This window comes from Chiloscyllium plagiosum, unplaced genomic scaffold, assembly GCF_037043375.1.
Source record: "Chiloscyllium plagiosum isolate Xiang-an unplaced genomic scaffold, Cpla_swu_hap1 HiC_scaffold_43, whole genome shotgun sequence".
Lineage (NCBI taxonomy): Eukaryota > Metazoa > Chordata > Chondrichthyes > Orectolobiformes > Hemiscylliidae > Chiloscyllium > Chiloscyllium plagiosum.
In genome coordinates, this window is record NW_028270181.1 from 19542832 (window position 1) to 19570072 (window position 27241).

At 44.8% G+C, this 27241-nt stretch overlaps 2 protein-coding genes and 1 long non-coding RNA gene across 7 annotated transcripts in view; 1 reads left to right on the plus strand and 2 right to left on the minus strand.

Annotated features, from left to right (window-relative positions):
* The window catches only part of mtg1 (mitochondrial ribosome-associated GTPase 1), a 33202-nt gene extending 31699 nt beyond the window's left edge, over positions 1 to 1503 (minus strand). For all 4 annotated transcript variants that reach the window (XM_087982352.1, XM_087982351.1, XM_087982354.1 and 1 more), the window contains exon 1: positions 1248 to 1503. In XM_087982352.1, the coding sequence (XP_087838478.1) occupies positions 1248 to 1347 (100 nt within the window). In that variant the 5' untranslated portion in view covers positions 1348 to 1503. The remainder of the gene's footprint in view (positions 1 to 1247) is intronic.
* Positions 1504 to 4146: 2643 nt separating this feature from the next.
* paox (polyamine oxidase) lies at positions 4147 to 25268 on the minus strand. Of its 2 annotated transcripts, XR_015754241.1 has the most exons (8): positions 24963 to 25268; positions 18191 to 18680; positions 15010 to 15209; positions 14199 to 14454; positions 9706 to 9818; positions 9463 to 9620; positions 7396 to 7497; positions 6408 to 6544 (listed from the first exon to the last, which is right to left on the minus strand). XR_015754241.1 is itself a non-coding variant. In XM_043678850.2 (7 exons), the coding sequence occupies exons 1-7, from the start codon at positions 25132 to 25134 to the stop codon at positions 6401 to 6403; spliced, it is 1533 nt and encodes a 510-aa protein (XP_043534785.2). In that variant the 5' UTR covers positions 25135 to 25268; the 3' UTR covers positions 4147 to 6400. The 2 variants fall into 2 exon arrangements, 1 of the variants encoding a protein (XP_043534785.2); XM_043678850.2 differs by lacking the exon at positions 7396 to 7497 and having other exon boundaries at positions 4147 to 6544.
* LOC148137445 (uncharacterized) lies at positions 6341 to 7932 on the plus strand. Its single transcript, XR_015754242.1, has 3 exons — positions 6341 to 6568; positions 6679 to 6769; positions 7675 to 7932. It is a non-coding gene; the product is annotated as an uncharacterized LOC148137445 (long non-coding RNA).
* Positions 25269 to 27241: the final 1973 nt, after the last annotated feature.

Sequence of the window (27241 nt, forward strand, 5' to 3'; positions counted from 1 at the left end):
GACCACCTCCTGCACAGGAGTTGGTCAGAGTAACATTACTCAAAGTAAATAAGGCAATCCTTTAAGCCAAGACAAAGTACAACGTACACATTCAAAAGAACATTGTTAATAGATTTTATGGTTTCAACTTTAAATGCTTTATGGGATCAATAAAATGTTGCAATGAGCAATTCAAGCATATCGTCTTGGAGATCTGAAGTTTAATCTGGTCTTGGCTGATGAAAGAAAGCCTCTTTTAATCCAGTCAAGTGCGACCTGCATTGGGAGCCTTGACTCAGACACAGCAGGTCAAGTACAGGGAAACCTTGATTATCTGAATGTCACGGGCGGGGAATATTTTGTTCGGATAATCAAATGTTCGGATTATTGAATGCCAGATAACAGTTTAGCCAAGCATTGGGACCTTGTGATCTTGCTGGATAATCCAAAATTCCGATTAGGGAGGTAGATTCAGGATTTTGACCCTTCGTGGTGATATAGGGTCACCTTTCAGTGATATAGTTCCAAATCAGGATGGTGGACAGCTTAGAAAGAAACCTGTGTGTGGCAGTAATGCCTCTGAATGACAAGGAACAATGTTTAGATTCTCTCTTGTTGGAGGTGGTAATGGCCTGCACTTGTGTGTTGAGTTATACTGTTAAAAATCACAACACCAGGTAACTTTGTCCACCCCAGTCCAACACCAGCTCTTTCACATCCTGACTTACACTGAATTGTTTCAGACTGAGAGTTTTGTCTTTTTAAAAGTAGATTATTCCTCAGGGTAGCACACATCGCTGGAGCAGGTGGGACTTGAACCTGGGCCTTCTGGTCCAGAGGGAGAGGCACTACCACTACATCACAGGCAGGCGCTTTGAGGCAGCCTGAGCCTGACCCTCACCCAGTCCCTGTCCGTGACCTCTGACCCCAGGCCAAGTTAGTTTCTGACTCTGACCCCATCCCTGTACCTGACCATGACCCTTGACCCCAGGCCAGGTTAATTTCTGACTTTGCCTCCATCCCTGACCATGACCCTTGACCCCAGGCCAGGTTAGTTTCTGACTCTGACCCCATCCCTGTACCTGACCATGACCCTTGACCCCAGGCCAGGTTAGTTTCTGACTCTGACCCCATCCCTGTACCTGACCATGACCCTTGACCCCAGGCCTGGTGAGTTTCTGACCCTCACCCAAGCCCTAGACCTGTCCCTATCCGTGACCACTGACCCCAGGGCTGGTTAGTTTCTGACCCCTGACCCTGACCCTCACCTTTCGCCATGTGTCCGGGGAACCATTTCGCCACCTCCCGGTTCCCGAACTCGAAGCTGGTCCGGAGCCGGAGAGCGGCCAACGCCGCGCCACCCCGCATGGGGAGGGGGAGGGGGAGGGGGTCTCCAGAGGGACCGGGGCCTCACTGCGGGCCTGGGGCCGGGGCCCGGACTCTCTCCCCGGGGAGGCAGCCGCTTCAATCCTGCAATAAACAGCGAGTAACAGCAGCGCCTTCCCCGGGAGGCCGCAGCTTCTCCTCCGCCTGAAGCCGCCCGGGTCCCAGGGAGCGTCTCTCAATGACACCGGGACCCGGGGAGTGTCTCTCAACCACCCCGGGGCCCAGGGAGCGTCTCTCAATGACACCGGGACCCGGGGAGCGTCTCTCAATGACACCGGGACCCGGGGAGTGTCTCTCAATCACCCTGCGACCCGGGGAGCGTCTCTCAATCACCCCGCGACCTGGGGAGCGTCTCTCAATCACCCGGGACCCAGGGAGCGTCTGCCAATAACGCCAGGTCCTGGGGACCATCTCCCAATCACCCCAGTACCTAGGGAGCGTCTCTCAACCACCCCTGGAACCAAGGAGCGTCTCTCAATCACCCGGGGAGCAGCTGTCAATCACACGGGACCCAGGGAGTATCTCTCAATCACCCCCGGACCCGGGGAGCGTCTCCCAATCACCCCGGGACCCGGGGAGCATCTCTCTATCACCTGTGACCCAGGGAGCATCTCCCAATCACCCCTAGAACCAAGGAGCGTCTCTCAATCACCCTGGGACCCGGGGAGTGTCTCTCAATCACCCGGGACTCGGGAGCATCTCTCAATCACCCGGGACCCGGGGAGCGTCTCCCAATCACCCCGGGACCCGGGGAGCGTCTGTCTATCACCTGTGACCCAGGGAGCATCTCCCAATCACCCCTGGAACCAAGGAGCGTCTCTCAATCACCCGGGGAGCGGCTGTCAATCACACGGGACCCAGGGAGTGTCTCTCAATCACCCTGGGACCCGGGGAGTGTCTCTCAATCACCCGGGACTCGGGAGTGTCTCCCAATCACCCGGGACTCTGGGAGCGTCTCTCAATCACCCAGGACCCGGGGAGCATCTCTCAATCACCCTGGGACCCGAGGAGTGTCTCCCAATCACCCCGGGACCCCAGGAGCATCTCTCAATCACCCTGAGACCCGGGGAACGTCTCCCAATCACCCCGGGACCCTGGGAGTGTCTCTCAATCACCCCGGGACCTGGGGAGTGTCTCCCAATCACCCGGGACGCATCTCTCAATCACCCCGGGGAGCATCTCTCAATCACCCCGGGACCCGGGGAGCATCTCTCAATCATCCCGGGACCCGGGGAGCGTCTCTCAATCACCCCGGGACTCGGGGAAGGTCTGCCAATAACGCTGGGACCCGGGGACCGTCTCACAATCGTCCCGGTACCCAGGGAGCGTCTCCCAATCACCCCGGGACCCGGGGAGCGTCTCCCAATCACCCAGGACCCAGGGAGCGTTTCTCAGTCACCCTGGGACCCGGGGAGCGTCTCTCAATGACCCGGGAAGTGTCTCTCAATCACCCCGGGACCCGGGGAGCGTCTCTCAATCACTCCTGGACCCAGGGAGCATCTCTCAATCACCCCGGGTCCTGGCGAGCGTCTCTCAATCACCATGGGACCCGGGGAGCATCTGTCAATTACCCCAGGAAGCATCTGTCAATTACCCCGGGAGGGTCTCTCAATCTCCCCGGGTCCCAGGGATCTTGTCTCAATCATGCCGGGACCCAGGGAGCATTTCTCAATTATCCCAGGACCCAGGGAGTGTCTCTCAATCACTCAGGGAGCGTCTCACAATCACTCTGGGTCCCACAGAGCGTCTCTCAATTATCCCGGGGCCCAGGCAGCATCTCTCAATTACCCCACGACCCAGGGAGTATCTCTCAATCACCCCAGGACCCGGGGAGCATCTGTCAATTACCCCAGGACCCAGGGAGTGTCTCTCAATTACGCTGGGACCCAGGGAGCGTCTCTCAATCACCCGGGACCCAGGGAGCGTCTGCCAATAACGCCAGGTCCTGGGGACCATCTCCCAATCACCCCGGTACCTAGGGAGCGTCTCTCAATCACTCCAGGTCCCACGGAGCATCTCTCAATTACTTCGGAGCCCAGGAAGCGTCTCTCAATTACCCCAGGACCCAGGGGAGCGTCTCTCAATCACCCCGGACCCGGGAAGCATCTCTCCATCACCCCGGGACCCAGGGAGTGTCTCTCAGTCATTCCAGATCCAGGGAGTGTCTCTCAATCTCCTTAGGCCCAAACGAACATCTCTTAAATACACCGGACCTGGCGAGGGTCTCTCAATCATCTCAGATCCAGGGAGCGTCTCTCAGTCACTCCAAACCCGGACAGCATCTCTCACTTAATTAATGTGTCGAAGGACGTGATATTCCCAGATGGGGAGAATACTGTATTTTGCATATTGTACATCCCTAGTTGTCTTGCAAAGACTAACTTCTCAACCACTGTAACCCCCCTGATAATTTCATGAGTGTCTGCTGGGAAATTGCTGAACTTTAAGCCAAGAATGACGAACCAATAATAACAGATATCCAATGTTGTTCAGCATTGCAATGACTGTGACATTCCAAAATGTTGCTTCTCTTGTTCTTCACAGTAGTAGAGGTTGGATGCTAGGAAAATATTACTTAACGGAAGTAACAGTCAAAATTCCAGATTAACTATTCAACTGATGTGTTTGACAATGACAATTTAATGAAATGTTAGCAGCGAGGGTTCAGCAACCAAGTAAAAATTTAACAGATTTATATTGATAGCTTTATTCTTTCTTTACAAGTGGATAGAAAATTCACATACTTTATGCAATTTGGAGTATGAAATTTGAAACGCAGAATTATTTGTCCATAAAATACAGGTTTTAATAAATTTCTAATGCTTTGACGAAATGAAGACACAGTCCGCTGCCAAAGAGATTTTAAACAATATCAATTTGAAAAAGGGTCAATCTTAAGCACAAAGGAAATTTCAATCGTAATAAACAGTAACATTGGACTTGTGATTCACAGTACGTTCAATAAAACCATTTAGTCACAGGTAATAGGAATCAACATGCTGTTGGTGGTTGATTCATGGTAGACTGTGCAAGCTCAGAAATTGCAATATGATCTGATGCAAATCTACAACGTCTGCAGCTTCAGCATCATGTTTACTTTTTCCAGTTCTGATCACCAAGAAATAAGAAAGCATTCAAGTCATGGAACGAGTACAGAAGAAAAAAGCCACAGGACTGATCACTTCCATTTAAGGACTGAGTTATAAAGAGCGACTGGAGAAAGAGGACCTTTAGTCACACCGAACCAAATCTGGAGCAATCACAGCCACTTGTAAAATTCACTCGTCTCTTTGTTAAGGATGGGCCAGCTGTAAGCTGTAAGCAGTCAAGGTACAGCTAAAGTAGAAATTGCTGGAGAAACTCAGCAAGTCTGGCAGCATCAACAGAGAGAAAAGAGAGTTAACATTTTGAATCCAGTGACCTTTCAGGTAAAAACTATACTTTAAAAGTGGTATGTGTCTTCCCAGGCCCCACCCACAACCTGTTCCAGTTGCAGGTTCACCTGATAGTCAACCTCCTTCACATTTAACTACAAAACACCTCAGTTTACTGAGAATCCTCTGCTTCTACAAGATCTCCACGCTGGACTGGAGTGGCCTGGTGCTAGATGGAGTCTCCAAATGGGTAATGGCGGCAGGGGCAGTGGGGTTGGGCCGAGAGGCAGTAGCAATGTGGGGTAGGGCCTGGAGATGGCCGGAACCAGGGTGCGGATTTCGAACAGTGAGTGAGTTCTCAGACTGGAGGTGAGTGGAGCAGAGTTTTGCAAACTTTCAGTTTTTTATATCAGATATGAAACTGAAAAACTGTTTGTTGAGCTGGTGGATTCTGTGTTGGATGTAGAATAGTAGAGGTCCTCCACGTGTTTGGGAAAGGGAGGCCTTGAGCTGGGGAAGGATGAGGAGAGGCAATGGGAGATACCTCTGCATTGCAGAGAGGGCAGAGTGGAGAATCTGGAGACTGAATCGTTTGTGGAGGTGTTGGAGGTATTTCAAGTATGGAGCATCAAAGGTGGGTCCAGGGTTTAGTGGGTTTAAAATATAACTGTAGGCCATGAGGAATGAGATGGTTGTGAAGACAGCAGCTGAAGAATATCACGTGGCTGTAGTAGCGAGTTTGTTTCATCGTGTGGTCAAAAAGCTGGAGGGCTGAAGAGGTCATGACGCTGTGGCAGTGAGAAAGGGATTCACTCTCTGCATGTCTGAGGGGGTAGAGAAGTTCTTCTTTGAAGAGACTTCACAGTGGTACAAACTTGGTTAGAGACAAAAAAATACTGAAGAAGGGTTACACCTGAAACGTTGGCTTCTCCACCTCCTGATGCTGCCTGGCTTGCTGTCTTCTTCCAGCCTCCTGCTTATCTACCTTGGATTCCAGCATCTGCAGTTTTTCTTTTGTCTCTAACCATAATTGTGGTAAGTCAGAGAATTACCTCTAGGTATAAAGAATGTCAAAAGATTGGTTAAAAGTGATGAAGAGAAACATTGTAACGGAAGCCTGGGCAAACATGCAGATTGGTCTTCCAGTTTGGGTGATGGAAATTAAAACTTTAGGTTCACTCAAGAGTCAGTTACATGATGGTAGATCAAAGGGATCAACAGAAGAGGAAAAAACCACCAGGAGTTTTGTATGTGCTAGGGAAGAATGTAGAAAACGTGTAGTGGGGAAATATGAGAATGGGATTGGATATAGAGACAAACTGGTCTGAGTCTTGAGCCCATAAGTTTTACTTTAAAGTTTTACTTTATTTGGGGTCTTCTAATCAAGAGCTTTCACAGACTCCTTTCTCAATCCTTTCTTCTGGTCACCACCAATCAATTCTTAAATCTTTGTATGATCAGCTAGGTCCAAAATGTTTTTGGAACCCTGACACTAATTTGTTATGATAGAATTTTCCATTCATGCACAGGAATACAATTCATTTAATCATCCTTTTGTATCAACCCTTCCAATCTCTAACACAATTTATAAGCGTGGATACCAAATGGATTTTAGTAAAGATGGATATGATTGGTGTACTGTGATAGACTATTATAAAGTTTTATCGGTTTGCATTCACGGACGTTAAAGACAAATAGTAATTTTTCAGACGATCTGCTTCTCTCCAACCCGACTCCAAGGCACCATGGGTAGTAGAGTAAAATGTCCGGTGAGTAGCTTCACCAGCGAAAAGTATCTGCAAAGGCTAACAGGAATAAAACGACCAAAGGTTAGTAAATCGAAACAGAAAGTGCTGTAGAATTGCAATGGGTCTGGAATTATCTGTGATGAGAGAAACAGAGTTAATATTTTGAGGCCAATGATTCTTCTTCTTCACAGCAATCATCTTCAACACAAGAGGGTTGAACTCATCAATGCTCCCTTTTGAATACTGAGATAAAGCTCCTGTAAAGAAATCAATACTGGATTTGTGAGTATAGTTTACTTTGTATCTTATTTGAATAGCTAAAAAGGACTTTTAGGGTGGATTTAAGCAATCTATATAAATTTAGAGCAAAATAACCATGTTCTAACACTATCGTGTTTCATCAAGGCAATACTGATTGAATATTTACTGACCTTAAATATGTCACTATGCCAGCATGGGGTGCAATGTGATAAAGGTAGTTTAACCATTAACAGCTGGCATTCAAGTATGTGGGGCTTCAGGTTAATATTAACAAAGATCATCCTGAAGTGTTATCATCTTTTAATAAGAGATTGACTATATAGGAGGTTATATAGGGGTTAAACATCCTATAAGGGTGGTAGAGAGAGAGGAACCCTCATAACAATTACGAAGCAGTTAGATTGGTATTGCAATGCCAAGGCATACAAGTCTGTGGGCCAAGTGCTGGAAAATGGGATCCGAGTAGCTGGGTGGGTGGTTTTGACTGGCATAGCCTTTTTCTGTGCTGTAGACCGCTGTGAATTATTTTAAACTCACAATGTCCTAAAGTCCTGACTAAGGTGAAGCTCTGAACAAGACAAAAAATGTAAAACAAGATACCGGGCTGATCCATATTTTAGATAATTCATCAAAATTAGTTTACCAACCTTATACGAAGGTGGTCACAGATCATTCTCTAAATTAGCAAAACATTATTGGTGGCCTCGTATGCTGAAGTATTACAAGACTTCTGTTGCAAATTGTACAGCCTGTAACGAAGTGAATACATTTTCAACAACTAATTATAGTCAAAAATCCACTGGTTAAGATTATCATTGATTTTATTGGGTCTTTACCAAATTCAAATGGACACAAATACGTGCTAATTTGTGTTGACTATTGTGCTAATTCTTGGTGTATTTTGTACTTCTTTCTTGTATTCCTAGTGATTTATCAGAAACTGCGCTTATTGGCTCCCAGGTAGAGAATCAGTTCCTGGTACTGGAACTGATTCTGATTGAAGAGCTGCCTTTTATTTCTAAAGTCTATCAAGTGCAGGCAAAGGGGAAGGAGAAAGGGCCACTCTGGAGTACAGCAGATTTCATCACTCTGCATCAGCAGGGAAAATAGAAAAGAACATCTACGCCATAAAGAAAGGTCTAATTAAACTACATGAGATACTTGGTGGTAAGAGGAGCACCACATTAAATTATATCTAAATAATCAACTCTTGCAGTCAATTAGTGTAGTGTCTCCTGTGACTTTATGTCAGTTGGTACACATATCAATGCACTGTTCGTACAGAACACTAATCTAGAAACTGCAGGCATTACTAGGGATAGACTAGCACAGATTCAGGTTAAATAGGAAATAACTGAAATGATACACCACACTGGTGAGAAACAGAGAACACGTAAGATGAAAAATTTAACAAAATTAGGTCTCCCAGATAAGAGAATTGACATAAGAACAAAAGGAATCCAGCACATTGACACTTTAATGGAATAATCCACTGCAAATAGAAAAGTCCACAGTGATAGAGTAGTTAGGATTGAAGCCACCCCTTAGGACCCTTTTATATCTCTCTCCTCTCACCATGAACCTATGTCCTCTAGTTCTGGACTCCCCCACTCCAGGGAGAAGACCTTTTCTGTTTATCCATCCATTCCCCTCATGATTTTATAAACCTCTATAACCTCACCCCTCAGCCTCCGACACTCCAGTGAAAACAGCCCCAGCCTATTCAGCTTCTCCCTACACATCCAACAGAGATTTACCTGTACTTCCACACACATCATCTACTGTGTCCGTTGCTCTCGATGTGGCCTCCTCTACATTGGGGAGACAGGACACCAACTTGTGGAACGTTTTAGAGAACATCTCTGGGACACACACTAAACAACCTCATCGCCCTGTGGCCAAACACTTTAACTCCTCCTCCCACTCCACTAAGGACATGCAGGTCCTGGGCCTCCTCCATCGCTAAATCCTAACCACCTGAAGCCTGGAGGAAGAACACCTCATCTTCCGTCTTGGGACTCTCCAACCACACGGGACCAATGTCAATTTCACCAGTTTCTTAATTTCCCCTCCCCCACCTTAAGTAAGATCCAACCTTCCAACTCGGCACCATCCTCCACCTTTCCACCTTCCTTCCCATCTATCCGTTCCACCTCGTATCACCACCATCGTCCACTTTCATCAACCTATCGCATTCCCAGCTACCTTCCCCTCAGCCCTACTCCCCTCTCCCATTTATCTCTCAGTCTCCTTGGGCCACCCCCTCATTCCTGATGAAGAGCTTATGTTCAAAACGTCGACTCTCCTGCTCCTCGGATGCTGCCTGACTGGCTGTGCCTTTCCAGCACCACACTTTCCAACATGCAGATAACGGGTGACTTGGTGATGGGTATGCTGGTTTTCATGGAGTTATTTCAGATCCTTTGTGGTCCAACTGTACACATTAATATATAGCAGCACCAACACTGCTGCATTTTAACAGCTCATTTCTGTTGGCGTTTGTTTGAAAAAGATAATCTGTGGGTGAAGTTCAAATCTTCCTCTTTCACAATTAACTCTCTAGGGAGAACTTTGAGAGATAAAAAAAGACAATTGCTGTAATAAATTTCAGGATGGAACATTTCCCTGTTTTAGCCACCAAATTATCCAATAAAGTAACTTTAATCCTGATATATAAAATGCATATATCATTCAGAAACAAATTGGTACAGTACCTGTGCTTGTGTAGATGGAAATGGGAGGGGTTCAGCAATGACATCTATATCATCCCCAGAACTTCCAACTGCTGTGTAACTATATGACCCTCTTGTGTATTGATCATTATACCATCTTGATCGAATGATGCCCTTTGGTGCAGGTATCAATGGGTTTCCTAAATAGAAGATCTTATGAGTGTTTAGTGCAGTATTTAAAAAAAAAAGACACTTCATATTGCCAAAACGTGTCAGAAAATGTACCTGTGAATTTACGTATGATTTGTGTCATACAATCTTTGATTTCACAATCTGACAGACTCTCCATATAGTTAGCTTCCTCACCAGCAAGCACTATTAAAACGACATGGCCATACCTGCAGATGGAACACGAGAGACACGAACCCTGGGTGAGCCATGAACATTCATCTACCTGCATTCACCCTGCACATCACTCACCTGATTGAAGGTTCAAATGCTGCAGCAATGTACAGAGGAACCTCTATGATCTAAACCTCAATGATCCGAATTTCGGATTATCTGACCAAGGTCCCGATCCTTGGCTAAACTGTTATCTGGTATTCGATTATCTGAACAAAATACTCCCAGCCTGTGCGATTCGGATAACAGAGGTTCCTCTGTATTCAACATTGTATAGACAGTACTTATTTCATAAAAACTTCATATTCTTAATTTTGAATATTTGTGAAATGCAATTTAGCAGTTGAACAATTTTAAGAAATTAGTATTAGCTTCTTAGTACAGAACAGTAATATTCATTCAAAAATTCAAAACCTTTTATTTATCCCAAAGTATTCGATCCAGTTTGTAATTTATTATTTTTTTTCTTCATTTGCGGGACTTGACGTCACTGGCTGGCCAGCATTGATAGCCCATTCCCTATTTGCGCTTGAGAAGGTGGTGGTGAGCTGCCTTCTTGAATCACTGCAGTTCACTTGCTGTGGGTTGACCCACAATGCCCGGAGGGAAGGAATTCCAGGACTTTGACCCAAAAACTCTGAAGGAACAGTAGTATATTTCCAAGTCAGGGTGGTGAGTTGCTTGGAGGGGAACTTGCAGATGGTGATGTTCCCAAGTACCTGCTGTCCTTCTAGATGGAAGTGGTCGTGGATTTGGAAGGTGCTGTCTAAGGATCTTTGGTGAATTTCTGCAGTGCATCTTGTAGATAGTACACACTGCTGCTACTGAGCACCAGTGGTGGAGGGATTGAATATTGGTAGATGTGGTGCCAATCAAGCGGGTTGCTTTGTCCTGGATGATGTCAAGCTTCGTGAGTGTTGTTGGAGCTGCACCCATCAAGGCAAGTGGGGAGTATTCCATCCCACTCCTGACTTGTGCCTTGTAGATGGTGGACAGACTTTGGGGTGTCAGGAGGTGAGTTACTCACCACAGTATCCCTAGTCTGTGACCTGCTCTTGTAGACACTGTGTTTATGCAGTGAGTTCAGTTGAGTTTCTGGTCAATGGTAACCCCAAGGATGTTGACAGTGGGGATTCAGTGATGGTAATACTGTTGAATGTCAAGGGGCGATGGTCAGAGTGTCTCTTATTGGTGATGGTCATCGTCTGGCATTTGTGTGGTGTGAATGTTATTTGCCACTTGTCAGCCCAAGCCTGGATATTGTCCAGATCTTATTACATTTGAGCTCAGACTGCTTCAGTATCTGAGGAGTCGCATATGGTGCTGAACACTGTACAATCTTCAGAGAACATCCCCACTTCTAATCTTATGACAGAGGGAAGGTCATTGATGAAGCAGCTGAAAATTGTTGGGCCTAGGACACTACCCAAGGGACTCCTGCAGAGATGTCCTGGAGCTGAGATGATTGACCCTTCACAACCACAACCATCTTCCTTTGTGCCAGGTATGACTCTAACCAGGGCAGTGTTTGTCCTGATACCCATTGATTCCAATTTTGCTCGGGCTCCTTGATGCCAAACTTGGTTAAATGCTGCCTTGGTGTCAAGAGCTGTCACTCTCACCTCACCTCTGGAATTCAGCTCTTTGTCCATGTTTGAACCAAGGCTGTAATGAGGTCAGCAGCTGAGTGACTCTGGCAAAACCCAAACTGGGCGTCACTGAGCAGGTTGTTGCTAAGCAGATGCTGCTTGATAGCACTGTTGATGACACCCTCATCACTCTACTGATGATGGAGAGTAGACTGATTGGACGGTAATTGGCTGGGTTGGATTTGTCCTGCTTTTTGTGACATACCTGGGCAATTTTCCACATTGTTGGGTAGATGCCAGTGTTGTAACTGTACTGGAAAAGCTTCGCTAAGGGAGCGGCATGTTCTGGAGCACGTCTTCTGTACTATTGCTGGAGTGTTATCAGGGCCCATTGCCTTTGCAGTATCTGTTGCCTCCAGCCGTTTTTTGATATTACCATTGACAACACATTTCAAGTACAATTACTTCATGCCAATGGAAATATCAGAGTTACGTGTTAAATTAATACATCTAAATGGATCTGTGAAATTTTACATTACGAATTTACTATTTTTTTGTATTATGACTTTATAACCATACAGTTTTCCTGCAGTCAACAATTCCAAAGAATTCTGACACTCATCCCTGGAATATCTGGATAAAAAGGATACCTACCTAAACTCTTATTTATTGACTACAACTCTGCCTGCAACACCAAAATTAAAAAAAAACTCATCTCTAAACTCCCAGACATAGGTTTTGGCTCCCCACTTTGCAAATGGATCCTTGACCTCCTGACCCATGGACTACAACATTGTTGTGGTTCTGTTCGCCGAGCTGGGAATTTGTGTTGCAGACGTTTCGTCCCCTGTCTAGGTGACATCCTCAGTGCTTGGGAGCCTCCTGTGATGCGCTTCTGTGATGTTTCCTCTGGTATTTATAGTGGTTTGTCTCTGCCGCTTCCGGTTGTCAGTTCCAGCTGTCCGCTGCAGTGGCCGGTATATTGGGTCCAGGTCGTTGTGCTTATTGATTGAATCTGTGGATGAGTGCCATGCCTCTAGGAATTCCCTGGCTGTTCTCTGTGAATTCAGCCCAGTCTTTCAGCGTTTCACCTGTTGACTCCATCCAGACCTCCTGCTGCCTCAGGAAAGCAACCACCATAATCAAAGACCCCTCCCACCCCTGTTATACTCTCTTCTACTCTCTTCCATCAGGCAGAAAATATAACAAATTGAATCCACATACATATAGATTTAGATTAGATTAGATTAGATTACAAGTCCACACCAACCCACCGAAGCACACCCACCCAGACCCATTCCCCTACATTTACCCCTGCACCTAACACTAGGGGCAATTTAGCATGGCCAATTCACCTAACCTGCACATTTTTGGACTGTGGGAGGAAACCGGAGCACCTAGAGGAAACCCATGCAGACACGGGGAGAATGTGCAAACTCCACACAGTCAGTCGCCTGAAGCGGGAATTGAACCCGGGTCTCTGGCACTGTGAGGTAGCAGTGCTAAAGGCAGAGATGCCGGTGTTAGCCTGGTGTAAACAAAGCTAAACATCACACAACACCAGGTTATAGTCCAACAGACTGGACTATTCCTGGTGTTGTGTGACCTTGAGTAGTTTCAAGAACAGCTTCTTCCCCATTGCTTTCGGACTTTTGAATAGACCTCTCATTAATTCTGTTTTCTCTCTCTGCACTCTCTTTACGGTTGTAACACTGTATTCTGTACTCTGTTCTGCTACCCTGATGCATTTTGTATCAGGGTAACAGAACAACACTTTTCACTGTATCTCAGTACATGTGACAGCAATACATCAAACCTACTCTGTGATTATACCCTTTGGTGCTGGATTCTCTGACAAGGGGAAACAACCTATCAAGTCCACTAAGAATCTTGCATGTTTCAATAAGTTCATATCTCATTCTTTGAAACTCCAATGAGTATAGGCCCAATCTACTCAACCTCTCCTCCCTCCATTCTGCAACAATATTTCCAACCTCAGGTTTTATTGAACTTTCCTTTAAGAAAATCTTCATATTTTGAAAGCTAATATATTCATGCAGTACTCAGAGCACCCAAGAGATAAACAGAATCAGAATGCAACTAAATAAGGGAGAGCAAATCATCATTCTGTATTGCATGACATCTGCATTTTATCATTTAAAATCACTTACTTTATTCTTTTTGTCCCCCCATTATGCGCATTTTTAGAAAGAAAATTACAATTGGTTGCTATCATCAGAGAGTATTTCTGATGGCCAGATAATTGTTTCTGCAGTATAGATTAGAGTTCTGCATCAAACCTTGCAAAATCCTTGAAATAGCAGACTCTGGGAGAATTGAAAGTTTCAATGGGCAACTCCCATATACAGTATCTGGAACTTTGAGTCCTCTGACTTACATAGACACTTTAAGATAGAGTGGTCCACTGCAGTTATGCAAATACTTACTCAGGAAATGCTAAACAATTAAGAATTGGAGTAAGAATCAAACTGACCACCCAACATAACACACTCTCACAATTACACCTCGCCCTGACATATCCCAGACACTAACCTGCCACTCACCCTCCCCACCCCACTCATTGGACACTCCCTCCTCCCTCACGTTGAAGTCGATCTGCACCCTTCTTTACAGGACCTCACATCCCAATCCTACTCTTATAAGACTCATTACACCATCCCCCGACCAAAGGGGAAGTCTCACCCAATATTTCTAAGAATGGAGAGAATCAAAAAGAAATCCAGAATTAGATATACACAAACTTACTTACTTCAGTTGCATACATACCTTTCCACAGGCTGTAGAATAAGAAAGCCTAATATCTTTCTGAACCACTCTTTTTGTAGATCTAGCTGTTTGCTAAGCAGCGGGGACTCATCCTCCCAAACCAGTCTGATCAGTTGACTTTCTGGTTCCCAAAACGGCTCCTCAAATTCAAGGAAGATTTTATTATTTGTCCCAAAACCCAGTTTCTGAATGGAATCGATTTTCCTGGCAGGAAGTGGGGGATGAATAAAAGTTTCGTAATGTTCTTTAAGGAAACCTGAAAAAGCAAATGGTATCAACCTGAATTGCTGATAGCATCCAAACTTTTAAAATATGTACTTGAGGGAGTTACAGTTAATGTAGCCATTGACACATTAGCTCAAAATCAATTTCAGGGAGCATTGATGCACATGCCCATGAATATCAGGCGTCTGCTTTTAACTCACTTCAAACTACCTCACAAAAGAATTTAAATCTGGACCCCCAGGATGCTGGAAGGTTCAGGAACTGCTCCAAATTAATCCCCCAGTGGGATTATTTTAATTCTAAAGTTATACACAAGTGGACAGCGACATGTATCGAGAATGCAGTCAATAAGATAGTTCATCAATCAAACCCAATGGAATATCACAGGAATTGTGGAGAGCTCTCAGGCAGTTTGAGAGTTAGTGACATCTATTCTGCAGTGAAAGTGACTTTGAACCTGTGGTTCTCAGGTTAGTTGTCAATTAGAGATCTGAATAACCATAAAGGGTCTATCATCCCAAAATAAAGTATAAATGCTATTAAATTACTTAAAAATCCAGACACAGAAACTCAAATGGCATTTTACCTAAAGGAACAGTGATTATAACATGATCTGCTGGTATAGTTTCCCCATCTTCACACTCCACCACAACTGAGTGAGAATATTCCGGTGTGTTCGGTGCCTTGAAGGATCTGTTCCAATGGATGCATTTAACTGGCTTCTTGTACGATATAATATCCTTTGGCAGAGATCTCCTCATTGCATCAGTAAGGCTTGCAAATCCACTAAAAACGTAAAGAAATATTAATTGTCATTAGTGGCCCATTAACTTCACCAGGCAATGTTAATGCATTCTTCTTATTCCTAAGAGGTAGTCATGATGATTCTGTCCTTAAATCTTATGAAATATCCTGTTGCTTAAGAACTGCAATGCTGACCTTGACCAAAATCACCATCACCCATATCTAGGCAGAAATAGTGGTCAAAGGACAGCAAAGATTAGGTGTTACTGTTTACAAGAGTTTACTGCAGCAGTATGTGTCACATCCAACCAGAATAGAGGCACTGCTACACCTAGTTCTTGTGAATAATGTGGGCCAAATTGACAAGTGACACTGGGGGAGCATTTGGAGAACAATGATCTTTGAAATGATTAGGACGATAGTGGAAAATAACATTATTTTTCTTGCTCTTGGAAAAAACAAACTAGTGAGGGCTGACTTCAATGCTGCAAGAACAAAGCTTTGCCAAATATACTGGGACCAAAGTTTAATGGGAGAAGCATCACTGAACAATGAATTATCTCAAAGAGGAGATTGTTCAGGAACAATTAAGGAATATTCTCTTAAAAGGGAAAGGTAGGATAAAGAAATCCAGAACTCCCTGGATGACAAACGAAATGGAAAATAAGTTTCAGAAGAAAAGTGTGCTTATGACAGATGTCAGGGAGAAAACACAGTTGAGAACCAAGCTGAATAGTGAATGTAGAGAATAGAACTGAGAAAGAATTTAAAAAACAAGAGGGATAGTGAAAAAAAAAGACTGGCATCTAACACCTAAGGAAAATCTCAAATTCTTCTACTGGCACATAAAAAGTAACAGGATTGTAAAAGGAGTTGTGGGGCCAGTTAGGGACTAAATGGGGATTTTTACGCATGCAGGCAAGAGGTATGGCTGAAGTCTTAATGAATACTTTTCTTTACCCGTCTTTTCTGTACACTAACTGGTGACAGAGGAGAGAGCACCGTCACTAGAAGAGTTTAAAGCACATAGGGAGGAGACTTTTCATAAGCAGTTGGTACTTAAAGTTGTTAAGTATTTGGTGCCAGATGAGATGCGTCAAGGATATTGAAGAAAAGGATACTGGAAATTGCAGTGGATCTGGCAATAATCTTACAACATATCCTAGTTTTAGGAGCGGTGCCAGAGGATTGCGGAATTGCAAAGATTCTGGTCTTGTTTTCAAAAAAGGTTTGTAAGATAATCCTGCAATTGCAGACCAGTCAGTTTAACTTCAGAGGTGTGGAAACTTCTAAAAACAATTTTTCAGGATAAAATTGATAGTCACGTAGAAAAATGAGAGTTAATTGTAAGAGTTAGCATGGATTTATTAAGTGAAAATTGTGTCTAACTGACATACTTGACTTTTTTGAAGCGCTAACAGAGACAGCTAATGAAGGCAAGACTATTTATACAGCCTGGATTAGTGGTGCTGGAAAAGCACAGCAGTTCAGGCAGCATCCGAGGAGCAGTAAAATCGACGTTTCGGGCAAAAGCCCTTCATCAGGAATATACCCTTTTTACATTGTTTTTACCTTTTACCTTTTTACCTATTTATACAGCCTTCCAAATGGTGTTTGACTCAGTGCCACACAACAGACTTGTGAGGAAATTTATAAATCACGTAATAAGAGACATTAGCAACATGGATACAAAACTGGTTAAGGGATAGGGAACAGAGAATAATGGTGAAATAGATATTTCCCAGGCTGGAGGATTGTAGTTGAATTCACCTGGGGTTGCTATTGGGACCTTGCTTTTCCTGATACACACAAATACTCTGGAACTTGGTGTGGAGGGGATCAGTTCAAAGACTTAGGACTTGGAAAAAAAACTAGAAAAACTATGCATTGGGGGACAGTGTGGAGCATCAAAAAGACACTGACAAGTTGGACCGGGTGAATAACTGGTAGAAAGGTTTAATAAGGGAAAGAGGGGAAATACACTTTTGTGCAAAGGACATGGAGAGACAGTACAAAATAAAGGGTACTATTCTAAATGGTTAGTAGGGGCAGAGACAGTTGTGTATACACATGCACACTCATTAAAGATGGCAGGGCAAGAAGAGAGAGCTGTCAATAAAGCATGCAATAGTCTGTATGTCATCAATAAAGGCATAGATTATAACAGCAGGGGTTTTATGCCGACCTATTTAAGATATTGGCTAAACAGCAGCTGGAGTACTATGTCCAGTTCTGGGTGCCACACTTTAGGAAGAATGTGAATCCATTGGAGAGAATGCGGAAAAGGTTTTACAGGAATGGCTTCAATTCTGAAGATAGATTGGAGAAGTTGGGACTGTTTTCTTCAAAGAAGATAATGCTGAGGGAGGCATGATAGAAGTTTTCAAAATCCTGAATGGTTTGGACAGAGTGGATAGGGAGAAATCTTCCACTCATAAATAGATTAAGATCCAGAGGACAGAATTTCAATTTGTTTTGCAAAAGAAGCAAATACGAGGTGAGAGAATAAAAAGTGTTTTCACAGAGTGAATGTGGAAAGGAAATTCCTGGCCTGCATCGTGGAAGGTGGTTTGTAGCTGAGCTTTGACTATGGTGCCGACAGCACGAACACCACAGAGTTCCAGCAGTGACGAATACTTCCACCTCTCTTGCCACACAATTCTGCGAGAAGGGTGCCAAACTGCGCCATTGCATAATTAATGAGGTGAACCATACCAGATTATGTGAGAAAACTCACTGCTAGCTGTGGCAGAATGGGGCACCACAAATCTTGCACAACAGGACACTAACCAAAATGGACAAACTCAGCCCATAGCTCTCTGACCCTCTTTGTGTTCTCCTCGCAGCTTATATTCCTACCTAGCTTTGTCTCATTCTAAAATTTAGAAATGGTACTCTCTGCGACTTCATCTAAAACATGAAATTGGGTTGTAAATAGTTGTAGTCCCAGCACTGACCCTTGCAAATTTGAAACCTTGGTAATAAAAAGAGAATGTAGTAACAGTTTTGCCCTTAGTACCTACCCTGGAAAAACACAGTCAACTCCAGGTAACATCATATACTCTCCATAAGGCTGGAGTGCTACATGATCCAAGCTGTCCGCTCCAGAGATACAACACTCCATCTTGAATTCTGCATTCAGCACAGCAAGTTTAAGGTTGCACGTTTCCTCATCATCCTGCCAACCTTCAGCATACCGGGCAATTTCAAGTTTTAGGAATTCACCCAAACTGCGGACAGGTTCGGTCTTCAACTGGAAGAAAGTCATACTTCGTGCAATAAGTGTTGAATACAATTCTTTCATGGGAGCCATTATTTCTGGCCCTATTTTCTTTCCTGAGCTGGTGTAATAAGTTGATATATCAGGTGGACGTCCACCAATTTGTACAGCCTGGTTCTCCTCTGACATTGCTTCTTCATCAAGAAGGTGATATTGGCTGGCCAAGTGAAACACAGCATTCTGTTTCGATGGCCCATGGATCCACTGTGCTCCAATATCTACCAAACCTTTAGCTGAATGAAGATAAAAAGAACCACATTGATTATCTTGCAATGAGATAGATTATCCGTCCAATTATTCTCAATTGATGGATATTAAATGGAAAGTCTAATGTTGTTGCTGCCAGAATTTGGACATACTTTACTCATACCCTCATACCAATGCTACTGTGTTTGACAAGAGTAGATTAGATTCCCTACAGTACGGAAATAGGCCCTTCAGCCCAACAAGTCCATACTGACCCTCCAAAGAGTAACCCACCCAGACTCTATATTTACCTCTAATACTATTGGGAATTCAGCATGGCCAATTCACCTGGCTGCACATCTTTGGATTATGGGATGCACATCTTTGGATTATGGGAGGATACCGGAGGAAACCCAAACAGACATGGGGTGAATGGATAAACTCCACACAGACAGTTGCCCGAGGTGGAAATGGAACCCGGGTCCCTGGCGCTGTGAGGCAGCAGTGCTAACCACTGAGCCATTGTGCTGCCCCTTTTACTGACAAAAGAATGGATGTTATGAAGGATTAAATTCAATGCCTCCATTGTTATGACACCTTTGTTGGTATCCTGCACAAAGTCTTACGAATATTCTTGTTTAGAAACATATATACTAAAGATATCCTGCTTAAAATATGCACTACTGATGTATTTCATTACTTGTAAATTAGGGAACCTCTCTGAATAGCAGAGCTGGCCTCCTCTGCACTTTCATCTCATGTGCTAAGAACCAGGTTTAAAAGAGATCCTCAGTCTGTTTGTTTAACATTCTTCCTACTACGCACATTCTTCTGCCTCTCCAAAATCCTTTCCTTCCTCTCACTGGTCTCCCTTATCCACATCCCCTTGCTCCCTTTCTCACCCCCTTCCCCAGCACTCTGGTGACTGCAGGTATCCCAACCTTTGCTCCTTCCTCTATGTCATTCTAATCCCGGCCTGCTCAATGCCTTTATCCCAACCCCCTTTCCCAGCCCTGCTCGTCATTTCTCCTCCACTCTATCTCTCACGCTTTGCTTCAGTCTCTCGATTTCCTCCTGGTGATCACAGCTCTCTGAGTGAGCCAGCAGGCAGGAAGGATCTGGAAAAGCAGTGAATGGGTTGGAGTAGGATGGTGCGACAAGTGGAGGTAGCAAGGGGCTCAGAGACTGGCAGGTAAAGAACACTGAGCAACAAGTGAGAAGCAGCAAGCTGCAGGCTGAAGCTGACGAGTGTCAGACTGGAAATGACAAATGGGAAGTATGTCGATCCCTAATGAGACCACCAAATTAATCGTACGGTCCAGCTCAGAAGCAGTAACACTATTCGTTTAAGTAGACAAATTTTGAGATCTCAAGTAATAAGCAAGAAAATGAAGCCAGAACAGGCCGTGATTTTGATGAAACAAAATAAATTTTACTGGACAGAATGAGAATAACATCCAGAATTAACTGTAGGTAAATTGGGTAAACAAATAGTAAATGTGCTCAAGTCAGGACGCATTGATTGCTCAGTTGACTGTATCCAGGACTGCAGGTCAGGTCTTTCTGCTCCATGGATGCTACCCGACCTACTGTGCTTTTCCAGCATCACTCTAATCTAAACTCTGGTTTCCAGCATCTGCAGTCCTCACTTTTGCCATTCTGCAATCCAGAGCCTACTCATGAGCCTACGTGAAGCCCTTTCACAAAAAGCTAGCTTCACTAAACTGACCCAACTCCAGCATTCAACCAGCTCCAATGTTTCTCATCTGTACAAAACAAATGTCGTTTATTAGCTTCTTCAGGCTCACTCTCAGCTGCACTGAATTAACAATAATTGTTAAAAGTACAGAGTGTTAAGAAGCCTAGTAACAGAAACCTGTGCACTGTTGTTAACAACATATAGTGTGGCTTAGAGATCAATAAACAAGCATCTATAACTTTACCAACTGATTTTTGCCTCCAACAAGGTGGTTTACCTGATGCAGCAATGCTTACGTTATTTTCCCCAACATAAGAAACTTAATGTGAACATTGTAGCATTGAAGAATCTAATAGACATCCATAACTAATTTTCACAAACATTATATTCCTCAGGCACGCAAGTGTAGGGATTAATATTATAGATTATTTTTTCAATAGAGGAGTCTGCTTCTGCATTATTGCAGAGGAGATGCTCAACTGATAGGGTTCATAAGAACATAGGAGCATCAGAAAGACTAGCAAGAGTCGGCCATTCTGTCGTCAATCCAATCTCACCATTGTACAAGGTCCCAGACCTCAACATTTTAATATCTATCCAACTCCTCTTTAAATGATTTCAGTGATATAACATCCACAGCATCCTGGGATACAGAATTGCAGGCATTCATTACCCTCCGGGGAAAAAAAAATTTCTTCACATCTTGATTTTAAAGGAGTTGTCCCCTTATTCTGTATGCATGCTATTAAAGTTGCTGCTATCCTTTAAGCTGAATTTGAAGTTCTGCCATGTTGTTATTGCTGCCCTACAGACGATTGTTAACTACTGGATCTCTTATCAGTCCTACCTCATTACACATTACTAGGTCTAAAATAGCCTGTTCCTGGATAGATTGTTCCTAACAACCTTTGATACCACTGTAAAAATTAGTCTTCCATATTTTCCTTGCCCATCTGATTTATCCAGCCAACACACAATTTAACATCACCCATAACAATTGTAGTACCCTTCTTATATTCTTTCATTATTTCCTCTATTATATTAAACCCAAAGTGAGGTACCTCTTTGCTGCCTTCTAGACGACTCCCACCATGACTTCTTTCCCTTGCTATTCCTTAATTTGACTCAAACTGATTTCACGTCACAATTTATTTGCAGCTACATCACTACTCATCACTACCATTACACCTCAGTTAATTAACAATGCCACACTACCTCATTTTCCTTTTTGCCCACTGTTTTGGAACATTGAGTTCTCAGCTCTGGTCGCACTGCATTTTCATTAATTTCTGTTTGTGCTGTCAATTCATCTACTTTGTTAATAATGCAGTGCACATTCAAATAAAGACCCATAAAATTTGATAGCTTATTATTATTACTTATTCTGGTTTCTAATTTCTGCTGCACTCTTACACAGTGACTTTGCCTCAGATTGTATGTTTAATCAGACATGGCAATAGTTATGTTTTTTCCTGCAATATTAGAAAGTGGTTATGGATTTTTATGGAATTGAAGAATCTGACAAATATTTATGACCACTGACTATTAGGTACAAAGATTACATTCCTTGGACATATCATTGTCTCAGCATGCTCCTGCCCCACTGAACTCATTTCTACCTACCTCGACACTGTCCTACCCCCCCTAGTCCGGGTATTCTCCACATAAGTTCGAGACACCACCCATGCCCTCCATCTCCTCCAAGACTTCCATTTCCCCAGCCCCCAATGCCTCATCTTCACCATGGATATCCAATCCCTCTACACCTCCATCCGCTATGACCAGGGCCTCCAAGCCCTCTGTTTTTTCCTCTCCCAACGTCCCCAACAGTACCCTTCCACCGACACTCATTCGTTTGGCCGAACTGGTCCTCACCCTTAACAATTTCTCCTTCGAATCCTCTCACTTCCTCCAGACCAAAGGGGTAGCCATGGGCACACATATGGGCCCCAGCTATGCCTGTCTCTTTGTTGGCTATGTAGAACAGTCGATCTTCTGTAATTACACAGGCACCACTCCCCACCTCTCCCTCCGCTACATTGATGACTGCATTGGCGCCACCTCGTGCTCCCACGAGGAGGTTGAGCAATTCATCAACTTCACCATCACATTCCACCCTGACCTTAAATTTACCTGGACCATCTCTGACACCTCCCTCCCCTTCCTGAAGCTCTCCATCTCCATTAATGACGACACTGACATTTTTTACAAACCCACCGACTCCCACAGCTACCTGGATTACACCTCTTCCCACCCTACCTCTTGCAAAAATGCCATCCCGTATTCCCAATTCCTCTGCCTCCCCCGTATCTGCTCCCAGAAGGACCAGTTCCACCACAGAACACACCAGACAGCCTCCTTCTTTAGAGACCGCAATTTCCCTTCCCACGTGGTTAAAGATGCCCTCTAGTGCATCTCGTCCACATCCTGCACCTCCGCCCTCAGACCCCACCCCTCTAACCATAACACGGACAGAACGCCCCTGATGCTCACCTTCCACCCTACCAACCTTAGCATAAACCAAATCATCCGCCGACATTTCTGCCACCTCCAAACAGACCCCACCACCAGGGATATATTTCCCTCCCCACCCCTTTCTGCCTTCCGCAAAGACCATTCCCTCCGTGACTACCTGGTCAGGTCCACGCCTTCCTACAACCCACCCTCCCTACAACCCACCCTCCCATCCTGGCACCTTCCCCTGCCACCGCAGGAATTGCTAAACCTGCGCCCACACCTCCTCCCTCACCTCCATCCAAGGCCCTAAAGGAGCCTTCCATATCCATCAAAGTTTTACCTGCACATCCACTCATATCATTTATTGTATCTGTTGCTCCTAATGCGGTCTCCTCTACATTGGGGAGACTGGACACCTCCTAGCAGAGCGCTTTAGGGAACATCTCTGGGACACCCGCACCTTTCAACCACACCGCCCTGTGGCCCAACATTTCAACTCTCCCTCCCACTCTGCCGAGGACATGGAGGTCCTGGGCCTCCTTCACCGCCACTCCCTCACCACCAGACGCCTGGAGGAAGAACGCCTCATCTTCCGCTTTGGAACACTTCAACCCCATGGCATCAATGTGGACTTCAACAGTTTCCTCATTTCCCCTTCCCCCACCTCACCCTAGTTCCAAACTTCCAGCTCAGCACTATCCCCATGACTTGTCCTACCTGCCTATCTTCTTTTCCACCTATCCACTCCACCCTCCTCCATGGCCTATCACCTTCATTCCCTCCCCCTCTCACCTATTTTACTCTATGCTACTTTCTCCACACCCCCACCCTCCTCTAGCTTATCTCTCCACCCTTCAGGCTCTCTGCCTGTATTCCTGATGAAGGGCTTTTGCCCAAAACGTCGATTTTACTGCTCCTCGGATGCTGCTTGACCTGCTGTGCTCTTCCAGCACCACTAATCCAGAATCCATATATATTGTTATGGACTAGGCCAAACCACATTCTTAAGCAGACAGTCCTAAACCTAAGTTTGCAATTTGTTTCAGTAAGTGTACAGTGAAAATTACCCAGAGTAAGATAGCTAAGCTGACTACTAGATTTCAAAACAAACAAAAAATTTATTCAATTACACAATGAAATACAAAGAACAGAATAAAGAACCCCTATAGAACTTAACCTATCCAGCTAGACCTAATTATGCTGTTCCAAACATGCACAACAGTTCCAATGAGCAAATTCCCTTTAAAAACCAGTATAAATGGAACACATGCATACAGGTTGAAGTTGAAGGTCAGAAAAGCATTTCCACACAGCTCCCTGTTGAACTTCCCAGCTAGCTAGAGAGCTGACTAGTCCTCTCTCTTCACACAGGTCACTTCTAAAGCATGACCACTTTGGCCTGAAGTCACATCTGTTTACATATAAACAAAACATCTCTCAAAATCCTTTTCCTTTCAGTATCAAACCAGACTGATCAGAGTTCCTGATGAAGGGCTTTTGCCCGAAACGTCGATTTCGAAGCTGCTTGGATGCTGCCTGAACTGCTGTGCTCTTCCAGCACCACTAATCCAGAATCTGGTTTCCAGCATCTGCAGTCATTGTTTTTAACCTCCCTGATCAGAGTCCAGACCAGTTTATTACCCCTCTGAAAAAAACGATAGAGTCTCCTTGAGCCAAGCAAGAGCTTTTAGAAAAAAGGACTAGCTTTATGATAATATGTCTGAACTAATTTTAAACTGCTAGGCCACAACAAGAGCATGCTCCCAGTACAGCATCATGCTTCAACTGATAAAAAGGTGAAACATGAAATCTTTAAACTGCAGAGTAGGCTGAATGGCCTCCTTTGGCTGCTATTCTCTATGATCTTTGTCTATATTTCAGGTAAATATGATGTTGTTATGATACCAGGAGCAGATCTCCTTAAGTCTCAATGAGACTTAAAACAAATTCTCCATCTTTCAGAGGACTCCCAGAGTTTTCTGCTGAGTAGCTAATCTCTTTTCTAGCCACTGCCGTCTCTGTCTCTGTTTTGGTCCAGGGTAATTGGGGTTTTTTTTTTCCCCCAAAATCGAAGTCTATAACAGTTACACTCAAGAAGGCTACTCTTTATTTTCAGCGGCTCCTCCGAGCAGCTGCGTTTGGGACCTGGCGTCCGAATGGTGGGCGCACTCACCGAACCGGCGGCTCCAGGCGCGGCCACCGCATCGCTCGGTCGCCTCCAGCAGCCGGAGTTGGCTGAATCCGGACCGGAGCAGCCTCTGGGCAGCACCCAGACCCGCTACCCCGCAGCCGACAACGACGATGCGGGGATGGCCATGCTCCTGTCTGCTCATGAGCCGAGCCATTCACTCACTTCCCGATACACGGCTCGCTCGGCTCGTCTTACTCCGTGATTGTGCGCGTTGGCCACAGGCCCATCTAGACTTTGAATTAGTCCATCCCCTGAGATGGCGCAGATAACGCGACTTCGAAGTGAATGGTGTCAACACCTGCAATAGTGTGTTTTTATATATATATATATATATATTAAAGCTTTGCATTCGTATTAAAGCATTTCACATCATGTCCAAAGCACATTGCATCCAATGGTAGATGTGAGAGGTAATTTCGGTTTAAACTTTAAGATGTGCCTGGACCACAGACTGATCTATAATAAAAGACAAAACCTTTGTTTCTTTTCTAACAACCATTTTATATACTCAAAAGTAGAGTAGTTTAAATTGTGCAGAATGCTGACAATTTGTGAGCGATAGTAAAAGCAAGCAGGCTCTTGATTAATGAAGCCATTCACACAGCAGAGAAGGATGAGTCCTTGGCTGATAAGACTCCAGGATGGGAGTACGACTTGAGACATCTGTTTCAGATTAAAGCTTTTGACTGATAAGACTACAGGGTGAGAAAAATAACAAACTTTGGAGACTCTGGAGCCTTTTGTTGCAGATTTTGTGATAAAAATAATGATGTTTTTAAGAATGTGAACCTCATGGCTTGTTGGAGCCAAGGAGAGGAGGGACTTGTCCTATAAATAATGGAGACTTTGTAAGCCTCAGCGCGCCTTTTCTTTAAGGGTGCCCGACTCTGCAGACTTGACTTGTTAATAAAACTTTGTTTTCCTGAATTTGTCTAGAGCGATTATTGAGAAGCGATTTTCGTTTCTAACAACTTGGGGGCTCGTCCGGGATCAACACTCCGGCCGCAAGGGGAGTTGAGGAAGGATATCGGAGAAGGTGCACCCTGCTGAGTTCAGCAGTCCCTGATTCCTTGCTTGTCGCCCCGCGCGGCTTGAGCGAGTGATATCCGGGAGGCTCAGGAAAACAAAGGAGGGGTGTACCCGAGGCAGTGGGGACGGTTAACGATCGAGTAATTTCGGTGCACCGAACCCAGGTAAGACAAAACTTGCGGGGACCGTGTTTCCGGAGGACTGGGTACCTACGGGGTGCCTGTGGATTTTTTTTCTACAGAGACGTGGGACTCAGGAATCTGGAGACCGGGGCTTGCCTGTGAGGGATTTTGCAGAGACCGTGTTTGAGGAGGAACGTGTACCTACGGGGTGCCTGTGATTTGTGTCACAGAGACGTAGGACACAGGAATCCAAAGACCGGGGGTGCCTGCAAAGGAACCTGGGCGATCACGGGACTGAAGGTCCGGGAATTGGCTACATTGTGATAGATTATCACGGGAAAAATACGAAGTCCTCGGAAATGGGAAATAAGGGATCTAAGGTGATTAAGGGAAAGGTAGGCTTAAACAGGGACAATGACACATACCCCGGGGTACCTGACGATAGTCCGTTAGGGAGAATGCTAAATAATTGGGATCAGGCTGGAAGAAAGGGAAAATCTAAAAAGAAGATGGTAAAATACTGTCAAAAGTGGTCCCAGAAACCTATTCAGGGCGACTCAGTGTGGTGGCCTAGATTCGGTACTGACGAAGACTGGGTCCGGCAAGCCCTCATTTTATATGTCAATTCAAAACCTGATGTTAATCTGGAAGAAAGTGATTATGCCCTTTGTTGGCTGCCGGTTACGATATCTTGTCAAATGCAGGTAACTAATAAAGACTCGAAAGGGCAGAAAGAATGGGACCCTTTAGATCACTTACCGCCACCCTACGTGACCCCGTCTGCCCCACAGAATGTTCCTTCGGGTGACGACGATTCAGGGGAAGGGGAAGAAGATGGGGAGGAATCACAAACTACCTCAGGGGTACAGACCAGATCTCAAGCTGGAAAGGGTCACAGACAAGACCCTGTCTCGATTGCAAGAATGAATCCACTCCGGGAAGTGCCCATGGGGGGCGAGGAAGGAAGGACGGGATATGTGAACGTTCCCTTGACGAGTACTGAAGTACGGAATTTCAGGAGGGAGATGAAGGGTCTACTAGAGGACCCCATGGGACTTGCTGAACAATTGGATCAGTTCCTGGGTCCGAATACTTACACGTGGGAAGAGA

What these genes read in the sequence shown, in the direction of transcription:
- paox (XM_043678850.2), bottom strand. Translation starts at nt 25,134, where the DNA reads ATGGCTCGGCTCATGAGCAGACAGGAGCATGGCCATCCCCGCATCGTC. An exon ending in TATAATCACTGTTCCTTTAG is followed by an intron (nt 14,455 to 15,009) that starts GTAAAATGCCAT and finishes TTGCTTTTTCAG; the next exon opens with GTTTCCTTAAAGAACATTAC. An exon ending in TTCCATCTACACAAGCACAG is followed by an intron (nt 6,545 to 9,462) that starts GTACTGTACCAA and finishes TATTCCTGTTAG; the next exon opens with CCTTTGCAGATACTTTTCGC.